General features: G+C 43.4%; 1 protein-coding gene across 1 annotated transcript in view; it reads left to right on the top strand.

Annotated features, from left to right (window-relative positions):
* Positions 1-17,591, top strand: part of LOC145443472 (uncharacterized) — a 62,152-nt gene that overhangs the window by 1,141 nt on the left and 43,420 nt on the right. Inside the window, exons 3-17 of the mRNA XM_080321438.1 lie at positions 1,127-1,216; positions 1,281-1,405; positions 2,030-2,149; positions 3,025-3,174; positions 4,077-4,160; positions 4,223-4,377; positions 7,055-7,181; positions 8,248-8,367; positions 9,678-9,821; positions 10,343-10,457; positions 10,519-10,616; positions 12,823-13,150; positions 14,902-15,083; positions 15,223-15,409; positions 16,611-16,689. Coding sequence (XP_080177564.1) covers positions 1,127-1,216; positions 1,281-1,405; positions 2,030-2,149; positions 3,025-3,174; positions 4,077-4,160; positions 4,223-4,377; positions 7,055-7,181; positions 8,248-8,367; positions 9,678-9,821; positions 10,343-10,457; positions 10,519-10,616; positions 12,823-13,150; positions 14,902-15,083; positions 15,223-15,409; positions 16,611-16,689 — 2,104 coding nt within the window. The remainder of the gene's footprint in view (positions 1-1,126; positions 1,217-1,280; positions 1,406-2,029; positions 2,150-3,024; positions 3,175-4,076; positions 4,161-4,222; positions 4,378-7,054; positions 7,182-8,247; positions 8,368-9,677; positions 9,822-10,342; positions 10,458-10,518; positions 10,617-12,822; positions 13,151-14,901; positions 15,084-15,222; positions 15,410-16,610; positions 16,690-17,591) is intronic.

Here is a 17,591-nt window from a genome sequence, read left to right as displayed (position 1 = left end):
AGATTCTTGATTAGTGTTGCCACCCCATTATTTGTTGAAATACAGTACCGTGTTGACGCTGAACTAGAGAGTTGAGCAGGACTAGTAGCCTAGTTAAGTTATCTTAATGATATCACCTGACATTTTTTTCTGTTGATGTTATTATCCCGGTGTGTAGGCTTACTGTGTAGTGTGTAGTAACTGACTGGTGTGTGTGCTAGCAATTGAGGTGTCAGTGAAATAACAAGCCATAAGAAAGAGTAGTAACACCCGCCACACAGTCTCTGTGGAGTCATAAAGACAAGATATGCTACTCGAAGTGAAACCCCTCTTTGATCTCGGCTGGATATGCCCTCATTGTCACGTAGTGCAATTAAACGGGCACTGCACTCTAAAATTGATGTGGTCTCAAATTGAAGGGCAAAACGAAAAAAGAATTTTGGCCGCAGCCGTTTTCTTCAGAACGCCACCGCAATGGAGCTGCAACTTATTGAAATTTCAGTAGCAACTTCACGCTCAAGCAGTCACGCAGAGATCGAACTTTATATAGTTGTCAGCCGATGTTATGAAGCAAATATGTCGTACACGACAGAAATGAATACACTAGGCTCGATTTTGACATGAATCTCCTGACTAAACATCTTCCGTTGAACGCGGTATCTAAGCCACATTGTCGTGTACGACGTATTTCCTTCATAACATCGGCTGACAACTATATAAAGTTTGATCTTTGGTGACTGCTGGAGCATGATGTTTTTGTGGAAATTTCAATACATTGCAGCTCCGTTACGGTGGCGGCCAAAATTTTTTTTCGTTTTGGCCATCAATTTCAGACACCATCATTTTTACAGGGCAGTGCCCCTTTAAATGGGTACACCGTGAAAATAACCAATTAATTTTATCTGTTGTTGAACTGGTATTATTTTTTGGCGGCCGTGTGATAGGTACCGTGCATATGTGAACTTTCCACATCATCCATATGACGTTATAAAGGTGACACGAAGTATAATGCTTGGGTACTCAAATTTGACCAGCCCTAGTCGGGACCAACTTTCAGAAGAATGCTACTACCACACTTGAATTCCCGCAACTTTCAATATCTGTATTAGTAGCGTCCGATAACAGTAACGCCTCTTGCATGTTTCAGACCGTGTCTTTGGCAGCGACGAAGAAACGAGAGATGTCTACGAAGAGATCGTTGAGCCCATTGTCGAAGAGGCCATGAAAGGATTCAACGGTAACGTCTGGGCGTGGTACGAAATATCTCGGCCGCTCGTTGTATACTTTGTGTTTCACCTCAGGCACGGTATTCGCGTACGGTCAAACGTCCAGCGGGAAAACCTACACCATGATGGGCAGCCCGAACGGGCACAATCCAGGCATTATTCCGATGGCGGTGCGGGACACTTTTTCCCACATACAAAAGGTATGACTTTGAAATGAATCCTTGAGGTCGGTAACGGTAGTGGTCAATAACTAGCTTGGTTGTAACCAAGTCACAAGTCAATTCTACTATCATAGTTTTGACTCTAGTCAAGTCAGAGTTAGGGTCCAAAGATTAGATTCCGAGTCCAAGTCATTTTGTTCACTGTTCATTTTCGAGTTCGATCCTTTTCAACTCGCGATTATGTGTGCCTGGAGTCGATACACAAACTGCCTCAAGTCGAGTCAATTCTCACGTTTTAGAAAATGACTCAAGTCGAGTCAATAAAATATCGCGGCTCGAGTCAATACAACCCTGGTCATAAATGCTTGTAATTCTACCTGTAATGGGTGTCTCCTGCTTGCACTAATTCCGCAAGTGCTTATGTGGTTTCTGCTGGTGCTTGGGTAGTGGTTTATGCGGAGGTGGTCGTGACAAAGTATTTCTAATTATATATTTCTAATAGGTTTTAGCCCACTTGTGCTACTTGCTCAAGCTATTGCGTGTGTAGAACACTTTCTGTTGCTACTTGACAATTTTCTAGGTAAGCCTAGGACTAGAATACTTCATTACTTGAAAATTACTACCTCTACCGATTCTCTCATCGTTTGCCATTGTTTACCGCAGACTCCGGAGAGGGAGTTTCTCCTTCGCGTGTCCTACGTCGAAATCTACAACGAGGTTCTGAAAGACCTTCTGGTGCAGCCCAGCGACGCGGTCCCGCTGCAAATTCGCGATGACGAGTTTGTGAGTTTTAGTTATAGTTCATAGTTTGTACCGGTAGGTATTTCAGACTTGCATTGCCCACTCAACATAGTTTTGTATATGACCGGCATCCTGCGGGTATAATTTTGGAAACACCTAAATCGCCATGTCCTAGATTTGATGTACTCTATGAAATCATATATATCTGAAACCCTCTCTGTAAAACATTGGTTGGCTATTGGACCATAGTGTCCTATATGGTGTGGACACGAGCAAATCTCACTGCTCGTGAAATTGGTCTACGTCACGATTTCCATTTTGCTAAAGGCAATTTGACTTTAATTTTTGACCGGCTTGCTGAGCGCGAAATTTGATAAAACAGGTATCGATCGAAAGCGACCGTCGGTACTGATTGCGAAAATAGAAATTTTATTCTGCTCGTGGTCCTGGAACCCCCCAAAATCAGCCTTGCATGTTGCATTGTAATGGAGTTTGGTATTGTGACGCAACCATGCCGTCCGAGCAGCTCAGGAGCAAGTGCGCACGAGAGTAAGAGTGTGAATGCTCAATACGCTTGTGGTTTGCGCTGCTCCTCATCTGTACCCAGACGGCATGGTTGGCGTCACAATACCAAACTCCGTTACAATGCAAGATTCGAGGCTGATTATGGGGGTGTTCCAGGTCCACGAGCAGATTAAAATATATGATTCTACAATCAGTACCACGGTAGCTTTCGATAGATACCTGTTTACCAAATTTCGCGCTCGGCAAGCCGGTCAAAAAACACCGTCAAATTACCTTTAGCCAAATAGAAATTGTGACGGAGACCGATTTCACTGAGCCGCGAGATTCGCTTGTGTCCATGCCATATAGGACACTACGATTGGACAGCTGCAAGTTACGATATTTCATTTCAGCGCAATGTAGTAGTGCAGGGTTTGAGCGAACATTTGGTGAGCTCTGAAGCTGATGTTTTGGAGCTGATAAAAAAAGGAGGCAAAAGGAGACAAACGGCCGGCACCAACATGAACGAACGGAGCAGTAGGTCGCACACTATCTTCCGTATGGTGAGTAGTCTGTGTTTGGTTTTTCGTGCTGGCGTGGGCAAGCATTCTTGAACTATCATTTTCTGAGCGCCCATTTACAAAAACACGTTATTTATGCTAAGAGATACCAACCTCAGTCGAAAATTATATATATGCGTCCATGTAAGGTTATATCAATATAGCAACAGACAACCAGAGGTAGTGAAAGCACTCTGTGTAGCTGTTTATGTAGAAGCAATACTGTGAATTTCCACTCATTACAAGTAGAAGTAGCAATTACCAGGGCTTGTAAAAACTACTCTAGTGAAGTAGAAATCTACTATAGTACCGTACGTTGTCTCTGAGTTTGAGTTTTTGATCAAGGATTCGTCTATTATTACCAGTTTTTCCGAGGTTGCCGCTTTAAACATTGCGTCTTTGCGACCAACGCAATATGACTAACGACACTGCCAGCGGACACTATCTTCGAAAATATATTCGCGTATCATGATACCGGGGCTTTTTTGGTTCAGTTCTTACGGGAATTTACCCATATAAAAAAGACGCGAACTTCTCACAAATATAAAAAGTGTTTTGCACCAAAAATTGTTTCAAGTAGAAGTAAACATGGTACATTGAGCCCCAAATATTCGAATTTTTCATGAGATTGTTGATATGCAGTGTTAATTTCAATTATCGACTAGTTGTTGTCGATTGCACTTTACCAGTGTCAACCGAAAAATATCCGCGTTTGGATCAATATGAATATATTTTACCTGTTGAAGTTCTGTGCCTGCAAGACTATCTTCAAATATTTCTATTACTTGCGTGTCTTTTGAAAAAATCTCAGTCTGTAGCAGCCGTTGATGAAAATTTGTGCGTGTGTGCTGTCTTATCGTGTATTTTCACTTGGTTTTCTGACAACTAAGTCTCTTGTGTCGTAGATCTTGGAAAGCCGCGAGCGTGTGGACGCCAACTCCACCAAGGACTCGGTGGAATGCGAAATGGCTGTGAAGATCTCTCAGCTGGTAAGGTGTTTTTTATCACCCAATCGAAAACATGGATTGATTCCACGATTATCCTGTTGCAGAATTTGGTGGATCTGGCCGGTTCGGAACGGGCGCACCAGACCGGCGCCGAGGGCCAGCGCTTCAAAGAGGGCTGCCACATCAATTCGAGTCTTTCTTTGCTCGGAAAAGTCATCAATCAGATTTGCAAAGCGTCTGAAAACAGCAAGGGCTCTGCGTAAGTTTTCCAGACTAACTAAACGTTTAGTTTAGGCTGCTGCACACTGGCTCTCGCGACACGACAAAACGAGAGAATCGCGCTTGTCTGTGACAAAACCATGCACACCGCGTCGCCAGACTACGCAACAAAGCGTCGGCGAGAGGGCTGCGCAACTCGCCGACAAAGTTGAAAAAGTCCAACTTTGTCGCGAGTTGCGGGCTCAGTCGCAGTAGAAAATAAGCACGCGCTTTTATTTCGACGGTGCTGTTGCAATATTTTCTAATCGTGCAACTTCCTAATTTAACGTTCTCGTGATCCAGATACGTAATTTATCTTGGGTTACACGGTGAAGACTGTGCGGGATTGACTCAGTGTATGATATCCAACAAGCCCAGAAAAAGAATGATTCAACCTCAAGTTGATAACTTGAAGATGGATGAACGAAATGAAGATATATTTGATAATTAAATAATTATATGTTCACAATACAAGATGAATAACAGAACATGACCGCTAGCCCGCCAATGCCACTGACATGCTTGACATTACGAAAGTACCGGTAGGCCAAGAAGAGAAGGCTTATATATTATAAAGATATCTGATTGATGGACTATGTCAGGGCGTTTCAACGATTAGACATCTTCTTGTTTATATTTTTTGTATCTTGGGTACTGTATATTGTGCAGGGCTGTTCAAAAATAACCTTTTTTCCTGAATCTTGCTGATTACTTGATTAAATCGTTAGGTTGCCTTGAAAAACGACGCACACCAAATTTGAATTCATTCCAACCAATATTCGCGGATTTCGTAGAGTTTGAAAATTTTGAATTTGCCTAAAAATGCAAAAAAATTTTTTTTTCAAATTGTCCTTCCAGGCTTCCAACCTTATGAAATTGTTGCGCTGTCTTCAAAAACGATGGAAAACAAATTTGACTCAATTCCAAGCTGCAGAAGCGGAGTTATTCAAGTTTTTTGATGATAATTCTGGGATGATCCACCAATCAAGGATAATCCCAGAATTATCAAAGAAAAACTGAAATAACTCCACTTCTACGGCTTCGAATTGAGTCAAATTTGTTCTGCATCGTTTTTGAAGACAGCGCAACAATTTCATGGGGTTGGCAGAAAAATTTGAAAAAATTTTTTTTTGCATTTATAGGCAAAATCAAAATTTTCAAACTCTACGAAATTCGCGAATATTGGTTGGAATGAATTCAAATCTGGTGTGCGTCATTTTTTAAGGCAACCTAACGATTTAATCAAGTAATCAGCAAGATTCAGGAAAAAAGGTTATTTTTGAACAGCCCTATCTGCGTCTTGAGTTGAAATAATAAACTAAGTTTTCGAATTTGAGAATATCTTAGTGGCATTATGGTGTATTCTTTATCAAAATTCGGAGCATCAGCAAAATGCTGTCAGTACACACAGAAAACACATATGTGTAGGAAGTATCTTGATGTGTTCTTCAATACTAATAACCAAGAACCTATACCGTTACGAAATCATTAAGCTGGTACAGAACAGATAGGCCTACGTTACGACTCGGTGTCCCAGTGTGCAGCAGAACGCAACTGCCGCGATCGTGAGCGCGACATGATCGGGGAATTACCTGTTTTAGTCGTGTCGCAAAGCCAGTGTGCAGCAGCCTTTAGTCGACGGTCAACTAACTACCGTTTGTTTTAGTCGTTCTAGTTGCTGATTTTGAAAATTGAGTAGTTGTAGTTCTAGTTGCGAATCTTGAAAACGGAGTAGTTCTAGTTGCAGATTTTGAACATTCAGTAGTTCTAGTTCTAGCTGCACACTTGAAAAATATAGTAGTTGGGGAACAGCTAGAAAACTCGCGTCGTGGTTTTGAATGTTCTGTTGAATGATGTTGGTGCAGTAGGACTGTCCAAAAATTTTTTTTTCCTTTACATTTCACTGGTTACGTGATAAAATTATTATGTTGTCTAAAACAACACTACACACCAAATTTGGGTCAATTCAAACCGGTAGAAGCGGGATTCTTGCAGTGAAAAATTCTCTGTCTACCCCATAAAATTGTCACTCTGTCTGTAGAGATGACGCACACCAAATTGTGCTCAATTCCAACGACTAAAGCGCAGTTATTGCAGTGACAAAATTTCTAATTCCACGATTTTTAATAATTAATTGAGAGTTGGATACAGTGCATACTATTTTATTCGAACACAAATTTTTCTACAGCAATAAGATCGCTTCTACTGTTTGAAATTGCAGCGTTGTTCTAGCCAACATAATAATTTTATCACGTAGCCAGTGTAATTTGAAAGAAAAAATTGTTTTTAAACAGCCCCTATGCGCAGTTATTGCTCGCTCAAAGCCATCATTGCTAAAAGTGGTGTGGCCGGCTGGTGGATTTTTAGGGTCGTAATCTCTCCGTCGATTTGATGTCTGCTATTTACGATAAAACAAAAATTAATGTGTCGACTAGGAGAATGAGATCCAGTTACTTACGGCTCTTAACTTTTACTGACTTTAACAACTATTTTTTGAGGATGAAAGGCAGGAAATACGTTGTCGAGCTAGGTCATAAGTCTCCAGAATTTGTATTGGCAGTCGACCCCCACTCTGGAACAAGATAGGAATCGTGATTTTGGGTCATTGAAATCTGACATCAATTTTGCAAGAGTTACTTGCGCGATTTTCTCTATCGTTCTGACTGTTTTTTTGACAGGCATATCAGCTACAGGGACTCCAAGTTGACGAGGATCCTGCAACCTTCTCTGGGAGGGAATGCCTTGACGGCCATTATTTGCGCTGTTACTCCTGTGTCTTTCGTCGACACGGACAGCACGCTTCGGGTATGTCTGCTTCTGTATGTCTGTTACAAGCATTACCGGTGATTTCGGCATTAGAATTGTAATATTTATTCTTATGAAAGCGATGAATCAATATTGTGTTAATAAATTCAAAAATAATTTGTCGCTGAATAATGATCGTGAATTGTGGGTGGCGAGTAGTGTAGTGGTATACGGCACCACTGCAGCACAAATTGGTCGCGTTTCCGAGTCCAGAATCCCTTGATAAGCGATGGCGGTTCATCTAAACTCCTCCTCGTCCTCTGATCTGCATGAGCAGTGACTTACAAACAGTCTGAGGCGAAATCGAACCGTGCTATAAGGTGGCATCTTAGAAATCGCTTCACAATATCGGTGTGACGTAAAATGACCATAGACTTCGAAGATTTGGCAAGATCATGACTAAAAAAAGGAGACTGAAAAAGGTCATAGACACGAGTCCTGTCACCGTCAGCATCAGATTTTGATGGGGGTGACCAGAAGAAAGGTTAACATTTTTGACCACACCTTAATATCGCAGCACTATTGCCCGAGCGATGATCTTTTGTTTAGTTATGACCCTCCCAAATGCTACCACGTGGGGGCGAATTAGCGTATCACCACCATATTGACGCGGAGGCCCAAGTTTGATTCATGACAGTTGCGAATTCCGAAGCGTCGGAGATTCATCTCTCCTCCACTTGCGTCGCTCTGTTCAAAGCGAATTTACGATAATAATACCCGATCAAGGACAAACCCAAGGAAGAGGATGGCAAGCTAAAAAAATCAAACACTGACATTAGGCTGATGGGGTGCCAGATTGAGAATTTGGGTTCCTTGATTTTTGCTCTGCTGTACGTCATACTTGTTTACTGCATTTGCTCAGGGCACCCTTGAGCAGACCGATTAGCACTCTAGTATGCCGCGGTACACCTGTTTAGAACCACTGGGTTTAAGTTATGGTAGGGTCACAGGCCATCAAGTGCCGATATCCACATGCCAATTCACTGGTAACCTTTGCAGAGTTAATACAATGCACATAAAATGCTTTGTTTCATCGCTTTGAGTTTCAACTGCTGTTCCCTTACAGTTCGCCAGCAACGCAAAGATGATTAAAAACAAACCTCATGTCAACGAGGTGTTGTCTGACGAAGCGATGCTGATCAGGCAGAAGCGAGAGATCAACCAGCTGAAGAAGAAAATACAAGAGGTCGGTGCCGTACACAAAGGGGGAGGGGGGGGGGGGTTGTTAGTCAAAACCCCACCTATTTCAAAATTGTTTGCTCGCTCTTTTGAATTGGCGATTCTGTCTCATATTTCTCAGCTCATTTACAGTTAGTAGCGTAGCATAGTTTTGGCTGTTAAATACAATGACGTGTTTCTCTCGTGCCTACAAACGAGAATACTTCAACCATAGTGTCCTATATGGTGTCGACACAAGCAAATCTCACGGCTCAGTGAAATTGTATCACGTCACAATTTCCATTTGGCTGCAGGCAAGTTGACGGTCATTTTTGACCGGCTTGCCGAGCATTAAATTTGGTAAAACTGGTATCAATCGAAAGCTGACTGCACTGATGACGAAAATATAAATTTTATTCCGCTCGCGACCCTGGAACCCCCACAATTAGCCTCAAATTTTTCATTGTTATGGAGGTTGGCATTGGGACGCAACAATGCTTTCTGGCTCTTTTTCTCTTGAGCTACTCTCTCGTTTCGCCAGACAGCATTGTTGCGTCCCAATGCCAATCTCCATAACAATGAAAAATTCGAGGCTAATTGTGGGGGCTCCAGGGCCGCGAGCGGAATAAAATTTATATTTTCGTCATCAGTGCAGAGTCAGCTTTCTATTTATTCCAGTTTTACCAAATTTAATGCTCGGCAAGCCGGTCAAAAATGACCGTCAAATTGCCTGTAGCCATATGGAAATTGTGACGTGATACAATTTCACTGAGCCGTGAGATTTGCCTGTGTCGACACCATAGAGGACACTATGCTTCAACTATCTCATCGGTGTTCTGAATGCATTTCATCGTAACTTGCAGTGGAGTCGTGCTGACTAAATTTCATCTTTGTTTCTCTTCGATTTCTTGTAGTAGTGTGCGGAAGTGGAGCTCGTACCGCCTTATTTATACCGTAAGTTCGTCAACACAGGAAGCTTATCGGATCCTTGTATTACCGGGATTTACGCATGTATTTACACCTAGTGTATAAAAGCTACCTTGAACAATTTGGAAAATATTCAAATCCCTCTTTTTCTAGGCATAAGGTGATCTGAGTACGAATTTGTAAAAGCATGGCCAATTGACGAGAGTTGATTTGATACCTTCATCAGTTGCTATTCAAAATCTCACTGTACAAAGAAAATATTTCAGGTAGAAGTGATGTAGTCGGGAAACATAACTGCTCGAGCAGTCCGAAAAAGTAGTAGGCATACTTCATTACCGACCACCTGCGGGCGCCGTGTTGTCGCAAGGCGTTTGCCGAATCGGGGTTCTGATCTTCCGTTGAACTTGGCAGCTGGAGTTGAACGCCGATAAGAAGAAGAACGAAGAGCTTGAGAGCATGCTAATTGAGAAGGAGCAGCTCCAACATGAACAGGAGGAGAGAATAGCGCGGCTCAAGCAAATGCTTCTCGTTTCGTCGCAGCCGGTGGATACGAAGGTACTAGCCTGTAGAATTTTCGACTGGGTATGGCAGTGCGTTATTTTAAAACTATCTTGAGCTACTACGGCCGATTTATGAACCCTAGAGCAGCGGTCAAGTGCCTATTCGTGTCAAATTTCGTGCCGGTCACTAATTTTTTGTCTCGATCGCGAAACGGACAAAGTTTGACACTAATTTGAGAAATGAAACCTGAAATTTTCTATTGATTTTGGAAGTTGGAAGTGTTGCTATGCATCATGTCGTGATACAGAGCTCATGGTCTACTTTGAACTTGGCGTCTATGCCAACTCCGCAAGTCTTGTATGTCAAACTGAGTATACTTTTTGAAACAAAATTTTGTAAATTCTCACAATACAATTTGGCAGGATATTGAGTAAAGTTGGCAAAGTTGCGTAAAATCTTTCTCTCGAAATTTTATTGAAAAGTCGCTTGAAAGTTGAAATACATTCCATGTCTAAATCCGTGGCCTGTCCGGTTCTCTTGAATCCAAATCCATGATCACCCGGTTATTTGTTCAGAGGCAACGCAACGTCAGGAGAGAGACGTGGTGCCCTGGCTTGAAGCCGGGCTTGGCGGGCGCTTCCCAGTGGGGCTCGCCAAAGCGTCACTTGTCTGCGATTAATCAGTCGTCGCGTAAGTTTTACGGCTTCTCGTTTTTGCTTTCGAAAGTCGCTAACGTCGCGGAATTTTCCAGTGTTGAATCTCGATCATGACTTAAAAGACGTGGAATTTGCACCTTGCATTAAACGGACTCGATTTTCCGATGATCCTGTGGCGACAGTTTTTCCGTCGGTATGTATTGGAGATGGTTGGAGTAGCATTCGCCGATGTTACTCGGCGATGATAGGCCTACTCGGATACGACTAGAGATGATTTTAACGGGCTGACACCGACGGGTTTTTCAGAAAAATGTTGCTTCACTTTTCAAAACTGTAAAACAGGACCTTAATAGGATGCGAAACCAACAAGTAGTATATCGTTGATTCAGAATTTCAACGCCTAACCAACTACGGTACGGTAATCAAGAAGACGAGATAACCTTGTTTGAAAATAGACAAGTTTCGGGTACTTCCTTATATGGTCCACAACGTATACCTAGTGCGAATAAGTACGTGCTATTCACTGCGACAGAGATGCCTTCTTTCAAACAAGCCACGAGTGACCGCTTTTGCTCAAATATTTCGTTAGATGCTATCGAAACATGGTAGAGCGTTTCACCATAAACACCGTGATATCTTGAAATTAGTGCCCAATCCCTTACTTTTATAAAAAATGGAGACGCACTATTCCAAATCGGAGCAATATGTTTAAAACGATTACCAGTGAACTCGGGCCTCGGAGAACCCGGTCTTACAAACTCGGCCCTCGGTGAACTCGGACCTCGGTGAACTCGGACCTCGATGAACTCGGCCCTCAGTGAATTCCGCCCTCGGGAAATTTTGTATTCACCGGCAACCCTAATATCCCACCTCCACCAACCCTAATATCCCACCTCCGGCAACACTAATATCCCACCTCCGGCAACCCTAATATCTCCCCTCCCCCAACCCTTATATCCCTCCTCCGGCAACCCTAATATCCCACCTCCGGCAACCCTAATATCCCACCCCCAGCAACCCTGATATCCCCCCTCCACCAACCCTAATATCCCACCTCCGGCAACCCTAATATCCCACCCCCGGCAACCCTAATATCCCCCCTCCACCAACCCTAATATCCCACCTCCCCCAACCCTAATATCCCACCTCCCCCAACCCTAATGCCACCCCAACCCTAATATCCTACCCCAACCCTAATGTCCCACTCCCCGAACCCTAATGTCTCCCTTCCCCCCTACCCTACCCAACCCTAACACCCCACCTCAACCTACAGTTGCAATAACGAGCAGACCACGCGTGGTTGATATGTGAGCAATAACAATCGTTGGGACATATTTTTCATCTGAACAAGTCACACACAATGTACAACGCGATAAGACCCAATGCGATGTCATGAACAGATACGAGGATGTCGAACGTCGCACGCCCGCCCCTCGCCAAGTCAATTCAACACTGAGCCGACCACGCAATCGTGATCACGTGATCTGATCACGCCGTGACTGCGTGATCTACGCATGCCCTGACCTCCTTACAAGATTGACAAATCAGTTGATAATAACATTATTAGTTTAATAATTCATATTATTACTTGTTAATACACTTGATTACAAAATTTCCCGAGGGCGGAATTCACCGAGGGCCGAGTTCATCGAGAGCCGAGTTTGTAAGGCCGGGTTCTCCGAGGTCCGAGTTCACCGGCAACCTTTAAAACTACTGTTTTCGATTCCAAAGCGGGCCGAAATCTGTTGTACTCGAACCGAAAACCGCTAAATCATCAAATTCGTTGTTCTCGAATCCAAATCAGGCCAAAATCTTTGAACATGTTGTCGAATCGGCATCTGGACGAACTCTTCTTTGAAACTGTTGTTCCCGAATCCAAACCCGGCCAAAATCTTTGAATCCGTAGAATCTCTCGAATTGAAGTCTGTCCAAAATCCGTTAATCTTGAATCGCAATCTTACCAAAATCTTTGGATCGACGGTTCTTGAAATCGCTCCACGAGATACGCTGTTCTCGAATCAAAATCAGGCCAGGATCGGTTATTCTTGGATTAAAATCTTTTAATCCTGGCCGAAATATCGAATGGGTCGTTGTTGAATCAAAATCTTTGACCCGGCTGAAATCTTTGAATCCGTTATTCTCAAATTAAAATCTAGACACTCTCTTTGAAACTGTTGTTCTCGAATCGATACCCAGCTAAAATCTTAGAACCCGGATTAAAATCTGGCTAAAATCTCTAAATCCGTGATTATCAATTGAGTTAGCGCCGAAATCTGTTGTTCTTTAATCAAAATCCGCTGTTCTTGAAATCACGCCATGATATCTGTTGGCCGAGACCTATTATTCTTGTATCAATATCTATAAATGCGCGATTTTCGCGATTGCAATCTGTCTCGCAGGCTGCCGTCGGCAACGAAGACAAAGAAACCAGCGAGACTTTCCCCTTCCTGGAGGACGAGCTGATCGCGATGCGCCAGCAGCAGGACAAAACCGATGCCGACCTCCGTGCCTTGCGCGCCGAGAATACCCAGATGAAGGCCGACGCTAGGCTGATGCGTGGCGAGATCGAGACCTATCGCGAGTCTCTGGACGAGGTGTGCGAGGAGAAGCAGCAAGCCGAGACGGAGTGTCGGGAGCTGCGCGAAAAAGCGGTGAAGCTGAACGCGCGCATTTCGGAATATGTGAGAATGGAGAAACGGTGGCTGGAGTCTAATCCGGACTGCGCAGGTGGGTCGTCTTAGCGCGGGGTTTCGGCCAAGTCGCAAGGTCACGAGTCGCAAGCCAATTTTCAGTTTGTATTTTTGACTCGATTCGAGTCCAGTCATTTTCAATATTCAAAATCAGAGGTACAGGTCGAGCCTGAATCAGTCTTGAGCAGTGGTTCCCAACCTTTAAGGATGTCGGTGTCGCATGAAAACGTTCGAGTAGGCTGCTTGTAACTAAAATTTAAAGGTAGCTAGCCTGCCTCTGGATCTCACATCTCACCATCCAGCTAATTCAAAAGCATTCACGCATAGACTTCTATAGATTATGTAACGGTTATTTTAGCATTGATGACGCAGATTGCAGAGTTCTGTACATTGAAATAAGCGGAAAATGCTATTACTAAAACATAACTACTATGTCATGTGATATCTCTTCATACATTCCGGCACTTGATGCGCAAGATTGAGAGGCTCTACGCTGAGTAATATTGGACTCGTAGCAATCCATACTTGACTATAATGGTTGCCCGACTTATGAGCATGCGACACAATGGAAAACGACAGTTCAGCATGGGACACTTCAGCATGCATCGCTTCATCATGTGACTTTATAACCCCAAAACTTGCCCTAACCTGGAACAGAGCCCCGAAATTAACCCTCATCTTCTATGTATCCTAACCCCAAGTCTAAAGGCCTAGCCAGACAGGACGCCGAAATCGTATGCGATACAGACAGGTCGCGCACGGATAAGTGTATCTCGTTTTTCGCGAGCCTGGCCGAAAGCGTACGGACGCGTATCGAGTTGAAATATTTTTAACTTTATACGCTATCGGCGCTGACGGCTGGTCGTTCATCGTGTGCTGCAGTCGTATTTGGCTGGCTGGGCGATGTTTTGCCTATCTTTGTAATATTGTTTACCGCACTGTATACTTGATGAGGACGGTATGAGATGGTCGGCAATCACGACACCAGATATGTTGGTATATTGAGGAGGGTTGGTTCGATTTGTTTGAAATAAGGTCATATTTGTTTGGAATAAGGTCAGTCTCATGTTTGAAATATGCTCATATGTCCACGGACCGACTATAAGCCATTATTTTGATGTACGGAAAATGGTGGAGAAATTTATTCTTCGCAGAGACGAGGATTCATCCATGCGTTTGACGCTAGCCTGCAAAAATTCTATCTCCCTGTTTTCGGATTCGGCCTTGGAAGGCTCACATTTATAACTAATATCTCTCATTTTAGCATTCATATACAGAAATTGTCCATAACCATTCGTAGGAACAAACAATAACTGTCGTCCATTATATTTTTGCGACATATGTAGAGGTCAATCAGAGCCGCAAGAAGGCTATCTTGGAGCCGCGGTCGGAATCACTGCTATTGAGACTCTAGTTCAAGTCATAGAGTTCCTTGTTCATCGTTGATATCAAGATGGGCTCAACTCACTACTGTGAAACTCTCCAATATTTTTCTCACTCTAAACACATTTATTTGAACAGATAAAATAGCGTTTGTGCGCTTATTCCTCAAATATCTGTCCTGTTAGACGAGAATGGAAGCAAGTAATATAGAATGACTCGAGTGGCTGACGCTTACCCCCGACGAGTCTCAGCTGAAAACATTTGTGTTTATTTCAATGTGAATGTATTATGCAATTGTAGACTATGATTTTGCTTTTCATTGAGCCAGGTTGAATCCGGACCTGTAAAAATATGTTACGTAAGCGGCCAATCTCTTCCAAGCCAACGGTTTTGCGTTGATTTCAGCTCTCCGTAACGAAAACGCCGACCTGCGTAAGCAGCTCAGCGAGGTGTGCTCGCAACGGTGCCGTCTTCAGCAGAAGAGCGACGAGGAATGCGACGAGATCAGATCGCTACAGTCCATGCTCGACGGAGTCTCGATGGAGCTCAAAGAGAAAGAGGACAGCGTGGAAGAATTCAAAAATCAGGTGCGTAAGTTGACGAAAAGAACGATCTCAACAGTTTTTGCTCACTTCCGACCAATCGAAGCGAAATTATTGCAGTCGAAAATAATGGGGCATATTTCAATACGAATAATTGAATATACCATTCAATTTCTTGTATCAGGTTTCCGCTTTGCAAAGTCAGCTGGAGGCAACGTTCGCAAACAGCAGAAATCAAACGTCTTCGCTGTCGAACGACAACAAATGCAACCAGGATGACGTCGACGCCCTGAAACTCTCGGTCGAGATAAAGGACGCCGAATTGAAAGACGCGAAAACGGAGCTGTCCCGCTTGAGACTGGACCTTGAAGGTAATACTGAGAAAGAGACGGGTATATTTTGAGCTGATTTGAACTGGGCTAGAAATAAATATTGAAAATTGGAGGAAATGGAGGAGAATTGTCTTCGTCCAGAACCATGGCAAGTAACTCGGGTCGGGGTTGTAACCTAGTTGCGAAGTTCCGAGTCACAAGTCAATCTCACTTTTATAGTTTTGTGACTCGAGTCATTTTCAATTCAACACCGAGTCAAGCCCAAGTCCGTGAGTAGAGGGCCGTGTCCAAGTCATTGCGTTCAGTGTTCAGTTTGGAGTTGAATTCGGTTCAACCCACTTTTTGAACTCTGCTCGAATGATATAGAATGGCTCGCATTCATAATATCGTTATTTTCCTCAGTCTCAACAGTTTCTGGCCTTATTTTCCAAGACTAATATACGAAATACCAATCATGTGGTGACTTTCCTATTCTTCGATGTCTGTCAATTCATGACTTTTTGCTCCGATTTTTCTATGCCGCGATCGCGATATCGCCTGTAGGCTATATATTATTAGTGTATGGAAGTAGCTACGGTAGTTAATTTGATGGTAGTCAGCAGGGTTGGAATGACTCGTGTCATTTTCTCAAAATACGGAAATGGCTTGACCCGAGTCAATCTGTGTGCTGACTGGGACTCCGAATCGTTGTGCATGACTCGCACCAAGTCACATGAATCGAGGCTCAGACCGTCAAGACTGATATTTCATGGTAATTTCGAAGATTAGTAAAGTAACCACACTGTTGCGATTTCGCATATTGGCACTGGTACTTGAAAATGCGGCCAGAAACTGCAAAAAGTGAGGAAAATTAGTATATTATAAATGCGAACTACGGTATTCGATATCACCATACAGAGTTATAAAAAGTGGGTTTAACAAGACTTTAACTGGAAACTAAGCAGTCAACACAATGACTCGGACTCGACTCACAATACTATGACTCGGACTCGACCCTCTGCTCGCTTGCTTGGGCTCGGACTTGACTCTGTGGTGAATTGAAGATAACTCGACTTGACTCGAGTCAGAACCTGTAAAAGTGAGACAGACTTGTGACTCGGAGCCTCGTGACTTGGTTACAACCCTGGTAGGCCTTAATTTAACCTTGCCAACCGCTTCGTAGTTAATAATATACAGACCTCTGCGGCGTTGTGCGATATGCAAAGGCCCGTTTTTTATGTCTGGTTTGTTTACCCTTCAGATGTCGAACAGCTGAAATCCGAGGTCGCAAGATTGAGACAACTTACCGAAGGCGTAGCTGCTGATCAACATTCCAACAGGTGGGGTTCTGGTGAACCAGTCGAACCGCGATCAAATGGCCGGATTACTTGTGTGTGATCATGGCACAATGAGGTTTACAGTCGAGCGTCTTCTTTAGTTGCCGTGGTTTATTCCAGTGCTCTTCAACCTTTTTCGACGTGGTACACCCTTTTAACGTTCGCTCAAAACTCAATACACCCCTGTTCATTAGGGGTCTTAAAAAATGACTTTTTTTCTCAAATCGTACTGGCTATTACTTGATAAAATTGTTAGGTTACCTAACTTAAGCCTACACACCAAATTTGGTTCAATTCCAACCAGTAGCCGCGTTGCTACGGGATAAGAAAGGATCTATTTATTATATAAAAATAAATAACGAAAAATTTGAAATTTTTCTGTTCACCCCATGAAAGTATTAGGTTGTCTATAAAAACGATGTTCTTCAAATTTGGTTCAATTCCAGCCAGTAGAAGCGGAGTTATTGCCGTCAAAAAATTTGGATTTGAATAAAATAGTATTTGGTCACAGAGTCTATTCGCAGCCAGTTAGGCCGCCCGCCACGCAAATTGGAATTTATTTCGTGTCAGCCCAAAAACAGCATGACATTACGAACGATAATCAACCTAAATGTAACAGTATTGGGGAGAGAGTAGGTAAAGCTACTGCTGCAGAAGCGGTAATTCAAATCAGCGATGATAGCAGGCGCACCAGCCTACTGCGTATCAGGCCTGCCCCACACCACACACAGTCGATAGTAGCACATGGGCTGCAAGGTGGCGAGATAGCGCAGAGGTTAAATACGCGGCTGCAACACCAATGGGTGCGGGTTCGAGTCCGAACGAGGTCGACTTCCGAATTCCGATACCTAAGTGTTGGTGGTTTACCTAGGCTCCTCCTCGCCACCTCATCCGCGTCAGCGGTG

This window comes from Botryllus schlosseri, chromosome 7 (assembly GCF_051294905.1).
Source record: "Botryllus schlosseri isolate E-star chromosome 7, Bs_hap1, whole genome shotgun sequence".
Lineage (NCBI taxonomy): Eukaryota > Metazoa > Chordata > Ascidiacea > Stolidobranchia > Styelidae > Botryllus > Botryllus schlosseri.
The sequence above is the reverse complement of the archived record's forward strand: the minus strand, read 5'-3'. Positions and strand labels throughout refer to the sequence as shown.